At 32.9% G+C, this 15,994-nt stretch overlaps 1 protein-coding gene across 6 annotated transcripts in view; it reads left to right on the top strand.

Annotated features, from left to right (window-relative positions):
• Positions 1-15,994, top strand: part of LOC111043416 (band 7 protein AAEL010189) — a 320,350-nt gene that overhangs the window by 192,251 nt on the left and 112,105 nt on the right. For 5 of the 6 annotated variants that reach the window (XM_039429945.1, XM_039429944.1, XM_039429941.1 and 2 more), the window contains 2 exons: positions 9,250-9,359; positions 14,542-14,614. In XM_039429945.1, coding sequence (XP_039285879.1) covers positions 9,250-9,359; positions 14,542-14,614 — 183 coding nt within the window. The remainder of the gene's footprint in view (positions 1-9,249; positions 9,360-14,541; positions 14,615-15,994) is intronic. The other variant, XM_039429947.1, reaches the window with a different exon arrangement.

Below are 15,994 nucleotides of genomic sequence, written 5' to 3'. Positions count from 1 at the left end.
ATCATGATAATAATTTCTCATAAATATAGAATTTATTACGAAGTGCTGAAATGTGTTTTTCTCTATAACCAACCAAATTTATCACAGGAAATAAGAATTTATTTATTTATTTATACATTAATAGATACAATCATTGTCAACTATGAATGATTGGGGAAGGAACAACAGGCTTAAAGCCCAAAACTGTTCCTTTCCCAAATTTTGATAGAAATTGTCCAAAAGTAGGTTATGTTTACACTACACGTTATTTGGCCAATTTTGAGTCCAAAATATTTATAAACTAGGAATTTAGAATTTAGGAAAGTTGAAAACCAAATTAAATAAGAATACTTCACTAAATCATCACTAATAACTGAAAATACTGTATTAATAATTGAAAATTTTAAAACGCGAAAAGAAACTCAAACGTACTCCTAAAACAACAGCTGTCATTGAATGTTCTGTTAAAATTTGTATAAGTTATGAGAAGCAAGTGTTAATTATCATCACAGAATACAGCAAATTATCAAAAGAATTTGCTAACTTATTATCTGTATTGACATAATTCTCAAATCACATTATTCATGGAATTCTCAACAGCCAGAGTCGAAGCTAGTGGACATTCAACAATAGTCTAGCTTCAATTCAACCACTTCTTCATCTAATTGACCGAGCGAAGTGAGGTCTAAGATTCGAGTCGACGGTTTGGCATTTCTCTTAATGTTTAAATTTTTAAATGTTTATATGTTGCGCATTTACGGCGAAACGCGGTAATAGATTTTCATGAAATTTGACAGGTATGTTCCTTTTTTAATTGCGCGTCGACGTATATACAAGGATTTTGGAAATTTTGTATTTCAAAGATAATATAAAAGGAAAAAGGAGCCTCCTTCAAACGCCAAAAGTGTTGAAGTGTTGTTAGATAATGGTGCAGGTTGAGCTAGCATTGTTCAACGGCACCATTCTCATAAAAATATTATTATTCAATTGAATCACTATTCCACTAAGGTTTTCTGTGCAGAGCTACCAGTGTTTTTGAGGGAACATTTCAACGGAATGTATAGGACCGACGTGTATTTCCTGTGTAAAACGCTGGCCGAGGTTCCAATATTCTTGGCTATTCCAGTATTGTTCACAGTTGTGATGTATTATATGGTGGGGCTCAACCCGGCACCTTCAAAATTCGTGCAGGCTGGCATTATTATAACATTGGTTAGCAATGTGGCCACATCTTTCGGATATCTCATATCATGTGTAAGCTCTTCAGTGTCAGTAGCGTTATCTATCGGACCCCCTGTGGTTATTCCATTCCTTCTCTTTGGAGGATTTTTCTTGAACGCTGGATCTGTACCTCCGTACTTTGAGTGGCTAAGTAACTTGTCATGGTTCAAGTATGGAAACGAAGCCCTTCTTATCAACCAGTGGGGTGACGTCACTGATATTAAATGTACAAGGATGAACGCTACATGTCCCAAGGATGGACATATTATACTCGAAACCTACAATTTTAGCGAGAACGACTACCTCATGGATTACCTTTGTTTGATTGGTCTGATTATTGGATTCAGATTATTTGCTTTCCTCTCCTTACTCTACAGGACATCAGGCAAAAAACATTAGGAAGTTGAGAGAGTAGAAAACCCTATAAATGAAGGAAAACACCAATATTAGAGTAAAAATCAGACTATAGAATTATTCGTCATAAATCAGCTGACAAGTGATTACATAGATGTGTGGAGAAGCCAGTCTATTGCTGTATTTCCATAAGGTCTATAGTTTCAATCAGGTACTTGTAGATGAGAATTCTGCGTGAGGTGTACGGTTCACAGAACTACTAGTATAAAATCAAACGTAAAAGCCTCTTTGTGGGACATGGTGTACATGTTCATCAATCATGTTTTCTCATGACTGAGAGGCATCTAACATTAAATAAACATCCAATATCAGTAAATATAAACCTTTGGTAAATTACAAATTATAATAATAAAAATATAATTAACGCTAAAATAGAGCATCGAAGAAAAATTAAACAACAAAAAATCGAAAATACAAAGACCTAGCCCAAGGTACCTAGAATAGAAGGTACTGGCCTGCGTGAGGCCAATAGAATACTGCGTGAGGTCTACTGTTCACAGAACTGATATTATGATAAACTTGTCATGTTTCTCCATAACATCACAGCTTAAGATTCCCTACTCAATAAAATGGCTGCTTTCGATGCTACTCAAGCTCTCATTGGCTCATCGAATGCTCCAATGATAGTAGAGTGCAATATAGTAATGGCCGTCTTTGAACGGTTTTCATAAAGGATGATGCCATAATGAGTGCAAATTTAGCTTCCCAATTCATCTGTAGATTATAGCTACCGTGCTTTTCTTCCATATTGCTAGGATCTGCAGGTATAGCTCAGTCTTTTAAACCACAAAGAAGAAGGGATCCTCTTCTCTGTGTTTAAACTATGTTTTGAAAGGTTTTAAAACTATAGTTTCCATCGCTAAACTGTATTGCTATAACAATAGCTCATTGTCTTTCTGAATATTCATAACCAATATTAACTTTAGCTCAGACTATGTCTGGAGCTTAACTTTCTGGGATTGAAAATGTTCTCAATTTTGAAGAGTCCAACTTCCACGAAAGAGGCCTTTGCCTGCATTATTACCCAGCTTCATACCCTTAAAATCTTAATTCTCATAGAAATATCTATGACGATTTTAGAGATCTCTTATTATTGCATCTCTATTTTAATTACACTATTTGATCATTTATTGGATAAATTTGATAAAATTTATCAAATGTATTTTCTAAAATTAAAAAAAAAAACACTCCACTCACATGGGCTACTTTTTTAAGAAATTTATCATTTTATCATTTCCTTAGTTTCATAGATTTTAAATATAAATTTTAGAAATTAATGAAAATAATAAAAATATCTTGTAGTACCCTATATTTTTATAGTCGGAACTATGAGAAATGATCAATTAAATTCTATTGGACTGGAAAATATATATTTTCCAATGATGAATATTCATAATTGAGATTAAATATCAAGTTGTTTGATATGTTGACCTATTTTAGAAAAATAAAGGGTACTCCAAGACTTTTATATTGTTTTCATTAATTTCTAAAATTTATTTTTAAAATCTATGAAACTAAGGAAATGATAAATATGATGACACTATTTGATCATTTATTGGGAAAAAATGATGAAATTTAACAAATACACTTTCTAAAATTCATATTCAAAATCGATAAAATGAGGAAATGATGGATATGATAATATAGAACTACCGGTCTCACAAATAATATTATTTATGGATAAAGTCCTCCGTGAAATAGCCCTCTAATTTACCATAACCATAATCATCTGCATATTCTGCTCACTTATCATCCCACTAAGATCTTCACAACTCTCACTTCTTGAAAGAGCTGCTATCCTGAATAATAGTGCATTCGAAATAATTTAGGCCACATTCGCATGTGACGTTTCTGTGACGTCACACTCAAGAGTTTCGGTGTTCGGTCTCTGTGACAGACTTGATTTGAGGCGACACAAAGTTTACAACTTAGTTTCGGGCTTCGCGCTTAGAAACTTTGCGAACATGACTGCTGGTGGTTAGAGCTACGTTCTGTATTCCTCTCACAGTTTACCTGCTTTTGGATTCTGCGCAGACTGCAGGACTAAAGCATAGCTAATCAATCTCCAACTTTGAATATTAATTATTCATAATAATGATGCCGGTTATTTAATCCATCACCATCAAGCTTGGAAGGATGTTGATGTAATCTTCAGACGCCTAATCATCTTACTCTATTACTTAGAAACTATTTTTCTTGAAACCATTAACTATTTGATTATTAATATTGGATAATACAATACATAACATTGTATATTATAATATAGTTAACATTATTGACATTTTGATGATTATCATATCAAATCCAGTATTTCAAAAATGTGACAGTGACCTTGGATAACTTGATTTTAAAAATTCATTGCATTACAAAACATGAAGATTATCAGCCCTGTAGAAAATAGTAAATTATGCTTGTACGCATATGACGATATAAGTCTGTGCATTGCTGATAAGGACTGGACCACAACAGAAATCAAATGTAACAGTTCTATATAATCAACTAAAAAGTACATAAATCATATACATCTGCTACTTGATGATAACAAAACAAAGTTCCTCCATTTTACTTGTAGAAATTCAGAGGTAAAACAACTTAATTCTGGAAATAATAAGGAAGAAATTAAATTTTTAGGCCTATATCTTGAAAACACACTTAGTTGGTCCGTTCACATTCAAAAAATATGTAAAAAATTAAGCTCAGGAATTTTCACGCTTTCATTAACATTTTCACGTTAAAAGCAGTGTTCTTTGCAATGATCCACTCCCACATTTCATGTGCAATTGAAATATATGTAGGAACAAGCATTTCAAACTTAAATAAAATACTCCTATTACAAAAAGAAGCAATAAGAATAATTCTAAATCTTGATAGAGAGCAATCATGCAAGCCATTCTTCAGTAAGTTAAAGCTCATGACGGTGTACATTTTAAGGACAATATTACATATATATATATATATATATATATATATATATATATATATATATAAACTAACGAATCTAGATTCCCAAGGCAAGTGGATATACATAATATTACAACACAAGAAATAAAAATAATTTAAAATAAAGAAACACAATAAGGAAAAATATAAACAAAGTCCAATGTACATGGGAATGAAATTTATTGGTTGTCTCCCAGGTTGCATAAGACATGAACCTGATAGATCAAAATTCAAGGGATTGCTGAGAGCATAGTTGATAGATTTAGCATGCTACAGTATAAACGAGTTAACTGTAAAAAAATGAATTTTAAACAGTCACTATTTCTCTTTAGCTTTGAGTTAGTTTTCAGTTTTTGACTTTTTCATGTATGTTTTGGAAAGGAATAAATGATTGATTGATTGATGATTGATCTGTATACCTTTTCTATTCTGTCAACCAGGTCTAATTCTGCCATGTGGACAGAGCTAAAATGTTCAGATAGATATCACCATTACAAAAATACAAACTCTGAATTCTGATTTATTAAAAAATCTAAAAATAGCTCATAATAATCTCAATATTAAGGACCTATTACCAAGCTCGGGATTTAGCTAAGTTCTAGACTTTAAACAGCTGGAGTCAGAAAATTGGCTTTCCGAAACGGGGCGTAGTCGCAGTCCACGTTCAAAATTAATTTTGAAAAAACTAGAAAATTGAACACAAAATAAAATAAAGAGAAAATAGTGTAAAGTTTCAGCTATTTTTAATTATTTATGAATGTTTCATTTTGTCAAGGAAAAACGTTCCCAATTATAGAAATAAGAAAATGAAGGCTATCATAAAGACAACGTACCGTTTCGAAAAGCTAATTTTCTGTCTCCAGCTGTCTAGAACTTAGCTAAATCCCGAGTTCGGAAACCGGTCTTAAATGATAGGAAATTGAATTTATTATTACTTGTCATTTAAATCCAAATTTATTCATCAAAAAAGACATATTTACAGAATAATAGTGTAACAATAATAAGATATTATGAACTATCCGGATAAGCATTTCAAAACGCATGATAGTTTATTTTTGGAATGTGTCTTCTGCTATATCTTTGCTTCTTCAAAGATTGGATTGAAAGAGAAAAAATAGCGTAAGTAGATATCCCATGGTATAGGGAATTTATGTCGCAGCTTTAACTGTTATTTCAAGCCGATTATTGTCGATTATTGACAATTTTTACTGTTTTGTTGGGATGAGAGTGTTGGAACGGCACAATTTGAGAGACTACCAGCGTCACACAGCTGCATAGGAAAGAACTACGTGAACTTTCGGCTTGGGATAATAGTAAAAGTTGCGACATAAACGCCCTATACCATGGCATATCTACTTATATGCTATCGTTTCTCTATGCTATTATTCATTATTGGGAGACTTCACCTGTATTTCCCAGTTAAAGTTCAAGTAACTCTAGATCAGAGCTCTAGTTCAGGAAATTAAAGTGCAGGAAAATGAATTTGAGTATAGTAAAGCACTACTATATTTTTATGTAGAACGAAGAACATGGAACGTTTTCACTGGTTTGAAATTATTTTCCTAGTTTTCTGATGAAGAAGGAAGATTACAATAATTGAATTGAATTTGAATTGAATTGAATTTATTTCGCCAAAAAAGCACATTACATCATTAAAATAAAATGAAACAAAATGAAAATTTAACTATACAAAACAGAAACAAAATTATTATTATATATTATATTCAAAATAAAATGCGATAGCATTCTACTTTTTAAAGCATGAATCCTCCCCAATTAAGACTTCAGAAGCACTTCTGTAGAGCAATTAGGGTTGAATAATTGCCTAGAAAAAGAAATGTGACTAATTTTCACACAGATAGTGTACGTTAAACTATGCAATTACCGGAATATTACAGTTCCATACGGTAGACGAGCAGTCGTTGATGTATCCTACCCAGTTCATGAGCTGAAATAAACGGTTGTTTCAACATAGGCTACTCACTTCAACTGTTTTGGAACAGTATACCCGCTAGAACTCAGAATAGTAGTGCGAAACGTTGTGGAGCTCAATTCCGTCATGGAATTGCAAGTTAGAATATTGGAATCATGGAGGCCTAGAAGCAAAAATTAGTTGCCTATTTGGTAAAATTATTGTCTATGAAATTGTTTGTTTTTCTAATGAAACAGCCTATCTGTTTAATTCTGTGCAACCGAATTAGATAGAATACATAATACGTTGGAATGGAGAAATCCTTCATTAGGGCGGAGTTAGGACTTATAAGTCTTTCCGATCACTCAACCTCGCAAGGAATACAACAGGGATACGCAAGGAATACAACAGAATTCATATTCTCTGTAAATAATCACCTATTATAAATAGCCTAATCATCATAACCCATTCTAATCGAATCCATCTATGGCAACCTATTACAACCATACCATACAATGATACCATAGAGAAACAATAGCGTAAGTAGATATCCCATGGTATAGGGCGTTTATGTCGCCACTTTTACTGTTATCTCAAGCCGATAGTTCATGTAATTCTTTCCCGTGAAGCTGTGTGACACTGGTAGTCTCTCATATTGTGCCGTTCATACACTCTCACCCCAACAAAACAGTGAAAATCGACAATAATCGACAGTAATCGGCTTGAGATAACAGTAAAAATTGCGACATAAACGCCCTATACCATGGGATATCTACTTACGCTATTGTTTCTCTGTAAACGATCACCCATTATAAATTAATATAATCATTATAACCTATTGTAAATAATCATCTATTGGACATTCATTGTTCATTTCTTCTCAGATGAAGGTAGCATATTCGAACATACATTATATTGTTATTAACAAGACCCGTTTAATAGCTCCAGTATCAGACAATCAGTGTACTGAGGTATGCTCATTGATATATTGATACTGATTGGCAACTGTCCTTGATTAGCTAATTATTGATTAATATCACGTGATAGGTTAATGACTCATCAGGGTTGCATTAATCACTCTGCTAATTGGACTGTTGCACGGTTCTACGTGTAATCCGAACTCCCATCATTAGGTGAGAATGGAATATGTGTTGGATTCATTTCTCTCATTCCCTGAACGAATCAGCTGGAATTCTCGTTTGGTTGTGGCATGAAGCTCCATTTTCATGATGGTGGAATTTGATAGAGGCTGAGTAAACAATAATAACAAGCTCTGTCGTATTATCATCATCCAAACATTTTTCAATATTATTCAATTGTCAAAGAGAGGTATGATGTTTGATTTCTCCCTTTGATGATCAATCATAAGCATTTTCATTGATATTTTAGATGAAATGCTGCTTATAAACTCGATCAAATCACGGCTTGGTAAACTTTAATCTTCTCATATCTATTGTGAGTAGATCATATATATTCGAAATCGCGCTCAAATCACGGTGTGATATACATACAGTACTGTACTAATCTGACATATTTTTTGCGAAATCAATCTATTCCAATTTGCTATGTTGTTATTAAATTTGATTGTTTTTGAAGTGTTATTGAATATCTCATCAATGATCATGGTACAGTTTAACTTTCAATGTTTCAAAGGATTTCAAAGCAAATTTTATAGCAAGTTGTTTGCGTTAATTGCGAATTTGATTTTAATAATTTGATTGTATGGTATGAGATGTTGTGGTATTTCTCCATAATTGAAAGAATAAGACTTGATATTGTCAATACCACTTTTATTTATTCGAAAATTAATTCATAATTCAGTACCAGGTTTCATGGTGAAACCTACCACATCTTCAGCTGAACTAATAAGTTTGTTGTTGTTGGAGGAACAGGAAATTCAATTTTAGGTTATGTGTTGGGATTGTAAAGGGAAAGGAGATTGGAAATTGTTAGTGGGAATGGATGGATTAATGATGAAATTAAACTATGTTAATATTTGAAGAATGGAAAATTACATTTTAAATGGAAATCTAGCCATTCTTCAAATATTAACATAGTTTAATTTCATCATTAATCCATCCATTCCCACTAACAATTTCCAAAAAAAAATTTCCAAAATTTGGTTGGTAGCTTACTGGTGACTGTGTTTATATTTTTAATAAAGCGTAGGCCTACTGGAAGGTTTTATATTTATTTTATTAATTCGAACATAAGTAGCCCATATAAGTGAAGTGATTTCTTGAAAAACATTATTATATGGTAAATGTCATTACTCAAATCTCTATGATCGCAAGAGTATGTATGTATTCATTGTTGTAATGGGATTTTGGAATTATTCTTTATAACTTTCGTTCATAAACATTGGATACAATTATGAAATCCATATTTACTAGTTCTGTTACACGAAATAATAATAAGGTTGGATTCTCCTTTTGTGTGTCCTGGTATGATAATTGCTGGATAATCTGATATGATAAATCTGATGATCGATTTTTGAATGATCATCATTTGCTCCCATTGAGTTTTACCATGAAAATGTGTACAATACATTATTAGTTGATCACCAATTAACAAAGTAATTATTGTCCTTGTTTTGTACTTCAATCTCCACAAATCAGGATCAGGAATTCACTGACTCATTTTGAAAATTTATATTTTTTGATTCAATTACATAGCGTATCTTTATGAAACCGACCCACAATTATTCACAACTTTTTGTAGGTTTTCAAGGATGATATGATATTTGGCATGGGTATTCTAACAATTTTCTTTCTGTTTTCCAGCAGATGAGTCGGATGGTGGCGACTCAGGCTTATGTGGCACAATCTTGACAGGCCTGTCCTGGCTGCTGGTCGTCTGCACACTGCCATTCTCGCTCTTCGTCTGTTTCAAGGTCAGTTATCGATTGAAAAATCTTGAAATTTGATATAAAATTGAATTCAAACTGTATGAAAGACGTCAATAAAATTTTTCGGCTTTGTGAGATGTTTTCTCGTTGTTACAATATTATTACATTTTTTCATTTGACTTAATAGAATTCTATACTTTCACATTTTGTTGTGGAAATGTTGAAGTATTCCCCTATCTTTTCATCGCTCAATAACAGTTCTCAGAGTATATGTATTACTTTTTGTGTAGTTGAGAAGTTGATATTGTGGTAATTATTCATATTGAATGAAAAAGACTAAGAAATTGTCAAAAAACCACAGATTTATTGATACTTAGAAAGACCGGTTTCGGTTATTACACCAGTCTTTTACATTCAGTATAATATGAATAAATTTTTACTTTCATTGCTCTATTACCATAGGTAAGGAAAGTATTGCTTTCCGGAAAAAATTAAGGTACCCCAATTTCTAAATTCCTATACGTTTCAAGGTCTCCTGGGTCCAAAAAAGTGGTTTTTGGGTATTGGTCTGTATGTGTGTGTGTGTGTGGTGTGTGTGTGTGTGTGTGTGTGTGTGTGTGTGTGTGTGTGTGTGTGTGTGTGTGTGTGTGTGTGTGTGTGTGTGTGTGTGTGTGTGTGTGTGTGTGTGTGTGTGTGTGTGTGTGTGTGTGTATGTGTGTGTGTGTGTGTGTGTGTGTGTGTGTTTTGAATAAAAGTGACGATTGTTGAGTATCTCACCTATAATCTGGTAGTATTTTAGTATTTTCATCAAGGACTTTCACATTTGAGCAACTCAAAGCTATCTGATTCTGTGTATGATTATCATAGAGCTCTTCTTTATATTATCCTAAGGTGAGCTACTGGAATATTCTGACGCTATTACTGTAATTCAATGATGTTGAAAAAACATTTATGATGATATGAACGCATTTATAATGGAACATTTCAGTGTATTATGGTGTATAAGGGAAAGGAATTGCGTAAATGATGACTCACAGAATCAACAAAGGGGGAAAATTGAAGGAATGAAACGGATTGAGAGCGTTACTTGATTGAAAAGAGCTCCCTGGAATTGATTTTCCCGATAATTTTTCAATTTGATTCGATTTGTTCCGGTTCTGCCAGGGGAAAAGCTGAATGTTTTCTGAGAAATGAAAAATCATCTCTGTGTAGGATTTCATAACAATTGAATTGCTTCCACTTGAATGACTTCTGATTGAAACTTTTGAAATCATTTTTCAATGAGCTAATATGCTCCATCAACCAATGAGGGAATACCCATTTTCATTATTACAACTACTGTACTTGATTGGATACTCTAGTTGACTTGAATCACTGTATAGCCATGACTCACTCCAGCATTGCACTCCAGTAATGTTTACCATGAAAAATATATCATACACATATACCGTACTTCCATCTTGCAAGGATAATAAAACTTATAACACAAATCAAAATATACCCAAAAATCGTTGTATTGGACAATATACAACATACAACATGTCAATACATAAATAATAAAGCATGCTCCTGTGAAATAATTTTTTTTTTTAAATAAAAGTGGATTTTTTGACAACATCTCAAGTCTCTTCAATTTCACAACATACGATCAATGAATCGTACATAATATGAATTCACTAGAATTTGAACTTCCATCTTGTACCCCACCAACTATGAATTTGTGAAAATTGACTTCCCATTGTTCATTCATTTTTTGAGTGCCATTTGATTCTGTATTCGATGCTACTTGTAGATTCGAAGGATATACTGATGCGTTTTACACTATATGTTACTATGTTGCACTCAATCATTCATTCATAAAATATGAGATCACTTCATTCTTCATTCAAGCGTTTTACTCGTACTTCATTTAAGTTCCAGTGAAGTATGAGTGCTTGTTCTGTTATGTATGACGTTTGATACAGTTCACATTGCTTCGTTCGAGTGTAATGATATTTGAGCTATATTTTTCCTTTGAGCTAGGCCTATATGTGTATAATATTGTTGAAAACTGCGGGTTGCTGTAGATCTATACTGCACCATACTGCTTTGGCTCTCAATCTATTCTTTATTCAGGATCTAGTGAGTTGTGTATGCGAACTGCGTAACCTGTTATTGTCCTATATTTTCTCTGTCAATAATGGTAGGCCTAGAATGTAGGTTGATCTGTATATTTCACATATTTTAACAACTGCATGTTGCTCCAACTGTGCTGTAACCAACATCTGGCTTCAGTGTGGCTGGCAGGTGGATAATCTTGAAATATTCAATTTGGAAACGTCAGTGTCGAAGTGCATTGTGGTCGTGATACTCCATTTAGTCGTGTGCGCGGTGTGAAATTTTTAACGCTAACCGCATCGCGACAACCCTCCTGGGAGTCGAAGGTCCCTGGTTTTCTCTACTTTCTTTCCCTCTTTTATCCTCTCTCTTTCTCTACACTCCTCTCTTATCCTTTATTTTCCTCTCTCTCATTTCTCCCTCCCTTTCCGTTTCGTATAAATTTTCGTCTATTATCCACTTTCCCTCTCTTATTCATTCTTCGACTCTCTATCATTTCCACATCCACATCCTCTATTCTCCTTTTTTCCTCTATCATCCACTCTTTTTCTCCCTAATCAACTTTTTACTTCTGTCTCTCTTTCCTTTTTTTCTCTGTCTCTTCCCTCCAACATCAGAACGGAGGACCAATCACACTGCAAGAGAAAGAGAGAGACCTCTCTATTCTTTCTCCCTCCCTTTTCGTCTCTTATACATTCTCCTCTATTATCCAATTTTCCCTACCTTATCCATTCCTTTCCTCTCTATCTTTTCCAGCACCTCCACTATCCTCTATTTTCTTCTCTTATCCTTTCTCCTCTATCATCCACTCTTTCTCTCTTTTATCCACTCTTCACTTCTGTCTCTCTCCCCTTTTTTCTCTGTCTCTCCCCTCCAACGTCAGGACCGTGGACCAATCACAGAGCAAGAGAAAGAGAGAGAGATTTCAGTATAGAGCAAGGTGTCTATTATGTAGAGTATTGTATCGATTGCTCTTTGTAGGAACATGATGAATACTTAGTTTGGGCTCTGCTCCAGGTGTGATTCCAGCTTGAATTTGGATTTGAAGAGCATGGTACAAAATTTATGTTCGAATAATGTATTTAGGTTTATGCCCATAATACAGACAATAACAAATAAGATAGATGTAGGCCCTGATGTCAATGTATAATCGAATCCAATTAAAATTCCACTCATTTTTGAAAATGGTCTCGCCCCATCACTTCCACAATGAATACATCATTTTGTAATTTGTGATAACGACGTAAAGTAGAAGGCTATTATCACACGGATATCTCGCCTTGGTGTGAACGACTCAAGATTGACCAAGTAGATTGTAAATCAAATCAAATTGTTTTATTGGCAGAAATAAAAAATTACAGCAACTTAGAAATATACATAATAAAAGCAATACAAATTCGACAACATGGGAAAATACTATTACAAAATAAAATGAAATGCCAATCGTGCATTTGCATCTCGAGGTACAAGACCTGTTTGAGATAGTGAAATAAAAATTGTATATTGTTAGTATCATTAGAATAATCAATGAGACTATGTAATAATTCTAAATAGGCCCACAGTAGTATGTTGTTCCAAAAAGTCAGGCTTTATTAAACAACATATTGACTTATTATCCCGTTGCTTCTGTTTTGTTCCGATTTCACGAATAAAATGTTATTAGACAAAATACTGAGATATGAATAATCATTCATAGGCTACTTTAACAGAATCATTTGATGTAATGAAGTATTGCGTCGTGGTAACGTTTGTAGCTTTCACTCAAATGCTATTTTGTCAAAATGCACTGGATAATGTTTAAGCTCTCTCTGATTGGTGGATGGTGGAGCCACGCCCACTCGTCCAATAGCAAGCCTTGAATTCAAACGGACGTTATCAATATATCTCCCCTCCCACTCTTCTGACAGCTAATAGCTGATTTCATGTTTTTCATCTCATAGTTCCTAATTCAATTTAGAGAATATTCTCAATATCTTTGTTATTCTTTTCATCGAGTCTCTATCTTTATCATTCCAGTATTGATATTGACATTGACTCAAAATTTATTATACAAGTTAACTTGTATACTTTCATACTTGTATACTTGATTATACAAGTAAAAAATAGAACGTTTCATGATATGAAAATTCTATTCGATTAAGTTGATGAGAAGTAAATTAATGATTATACTAAAAATGAAAAAATATAGGCCTAACGGTCCCTCCCATGAGAGGAGAGACTTCAATTTTCCAAGTTTAGATAATAACTACATAATTATTATGATCCGATATCATTCAGTACCTTAAATACCTGACCTTATTCATTATGACGCATTAGATGCATGTTATATCCTCTAGGGCGTAATGGGAGTCACACAATGTTTTGTTTAAATAATTAGAGTCCCTGAAAAGTCCAAAAATAACATACAATGCAGTGGAACTGAATAATTAAATAGTCCATTTACTATTTTTATTATCGTATGACTTTTATTTCAAAATGTCGGACAGTTGTGCAAGATCTAGATTGTGATAATGATCAACATTATTGGAATTATGTTTTCTCACTTGAAAACACTAGATAAGCTTTTACCTGATGAACTTTTACTTGATAAGACTTTTTTACTAGATAGTACTTTTCTATTTGAAGTATACTGAATAATTAAAAAACCATCTTCTATAACTAGCTGGGATAGGATTCTATGAATAACTTTTTTATTTTTGGAAATTTTTAATGAATATCATTCAACAGAAAAAATTATAACGATTTTCAACCAATCACCCTCCAAAATACTCCATTTGGTCTTGTAAGATCAAAGGGCTTATCAACTTATTGCAGAATACTATTGATAACTTATGTTAAGAACACGATAAATTGTTATGTCTTGACTTGCATTAATTCAATACAGATTGAACCAAATCTAATGCATCAACAACCAACTCAAGTTGATTTTTAATCAATATTGAGACTTTGATTCACGTTTTTCAATTTCTGACTACTAGCACCTCACAAACTATGTTTACGGTATATTGTTGTCGTTCTTATGATAAAAATACATTTTCGAATAATCTTGAAATTTTTAATTTTTCTCTATTTTTGATAAATCGATTGATTATATTGTAAAATTGATATAATATATTTCGATTTTTTCCAGGTTGTCCAAGAATATGAGAGAGCTGTTATATTCCGACTGGGTCGCCTAGTCTCAGGAGGAGCAAAAGGACCAGGTAAACATCCATTTTTCGCATGATTTCAACTTCATAAACTCCGAAAAAAATATCTTTATCAACAAATTCCATCCCCAAAGTTAATCAAATTAACTTTTACTTCCCGTGATTCTTTTATGATTCAAATCGCCTCCAATTTGAATATGAATAGTTTTAAGAATAGGGAGCTGCTACTTACTCTACCACCCTTTTGTAAGGAAAGATCCGTTCCATTGTTTAGCAGCAGGCGGGCTTCAGGAAGCACTGAATGAAAATGTTTCTCAGACTAGCGTTTTATTTTCCATTGAAAGAAAGTAGCCAACCTTTGTTCCAGCTTTTTGATTGCGGAGAAATTAATCTTGGCTTGATTGCCTGCCCACCAGGACTGGTGATAAGCTCCAACAATAACTTACAAGTGTGAATAATTTATTTGGAACAAAGCTGAAAAAGGTTGGAGAATGAAAATGGAAATTAAATGAGTTTTCACAGTGACTTGACAATCTTGTTATTCTATATAGATTGTTGAATTCAATGAGTGAATACCAATATCAGAAAACATATTCATATTAGGGTAATCGTTCAAGAAAGGTTGTATGTTGATGCATTTTAACAATAATTTCAAATTAGGACACATACATATTATGATTCATGCTAGATTTAGAAAATTCAGAGTGATATGGAATCAATAACTTCTTATGAATGATATGTTCTTTTTCTGAGAACAGCATCACAAATGAGAGAAGAAGATCATTGAAAGGAAAATGGCAAAATAAACATATTTATGAACTTTTAGATCGCATTAACGAATAATAATATTGGCGTACATTAATCTGTCATTTATTAGCGAAAATTGAGCTTGATCATTTAATTTATATTCACAATGTGATAATTATATTGAGGGTTACGAGTATAATAAATACAATAGTTACAATAAATTACAAATATTATTTATTCATTTGTGGCTTGGCTCAAATTTTGATAACATGACCAAAAAAAGTGTTAGGGTATTATCATTATTATTTATTATTATCTCAATATTTGCTCACGAAATTGTCACCATTTTAAACTTATCTGTCAACTGCATCATACTATTACAATTAAATTGTCACCATCTTAAACTTATCTGCCAACTGCATCATACTATTACGATTATTCATAAAATATGATCATTTCATATTAATTTAGAGCTAGCTCAATTCTTATGAGTTTGACTCTGATTTGAAGATGAAATGAAGTTGATTTATGCTCTCTCTCAAACATTCTCAGCGTCTATCTCTCTCATTTTTGCTTTCTATCTCATTTTCATCATTCTATCTCATCGGTCATTATTCTATCTCTTACTTCCGATTTCATCGCCATCATTTGTATCTCTTATTTCCTATCTCATTGTCATAATTCTAG

Source organism: Nilaparvata lugens, chromosome 6, assembly GCF_014356525.2.
Source record: "Nilaparvata lugens isolate BPH chromosome 6, ASM1435652v1, whole genome shotgun sequence".
NCBI lineage: Eukaryota > Metazoa > Arthropoda > Insecta > Hemiptera > Delphacidae > Nilaparvata > Nilaparvata lugens.
This window is presented reverse-complemented; position numbering and strand designations above follow the sequence as displayed.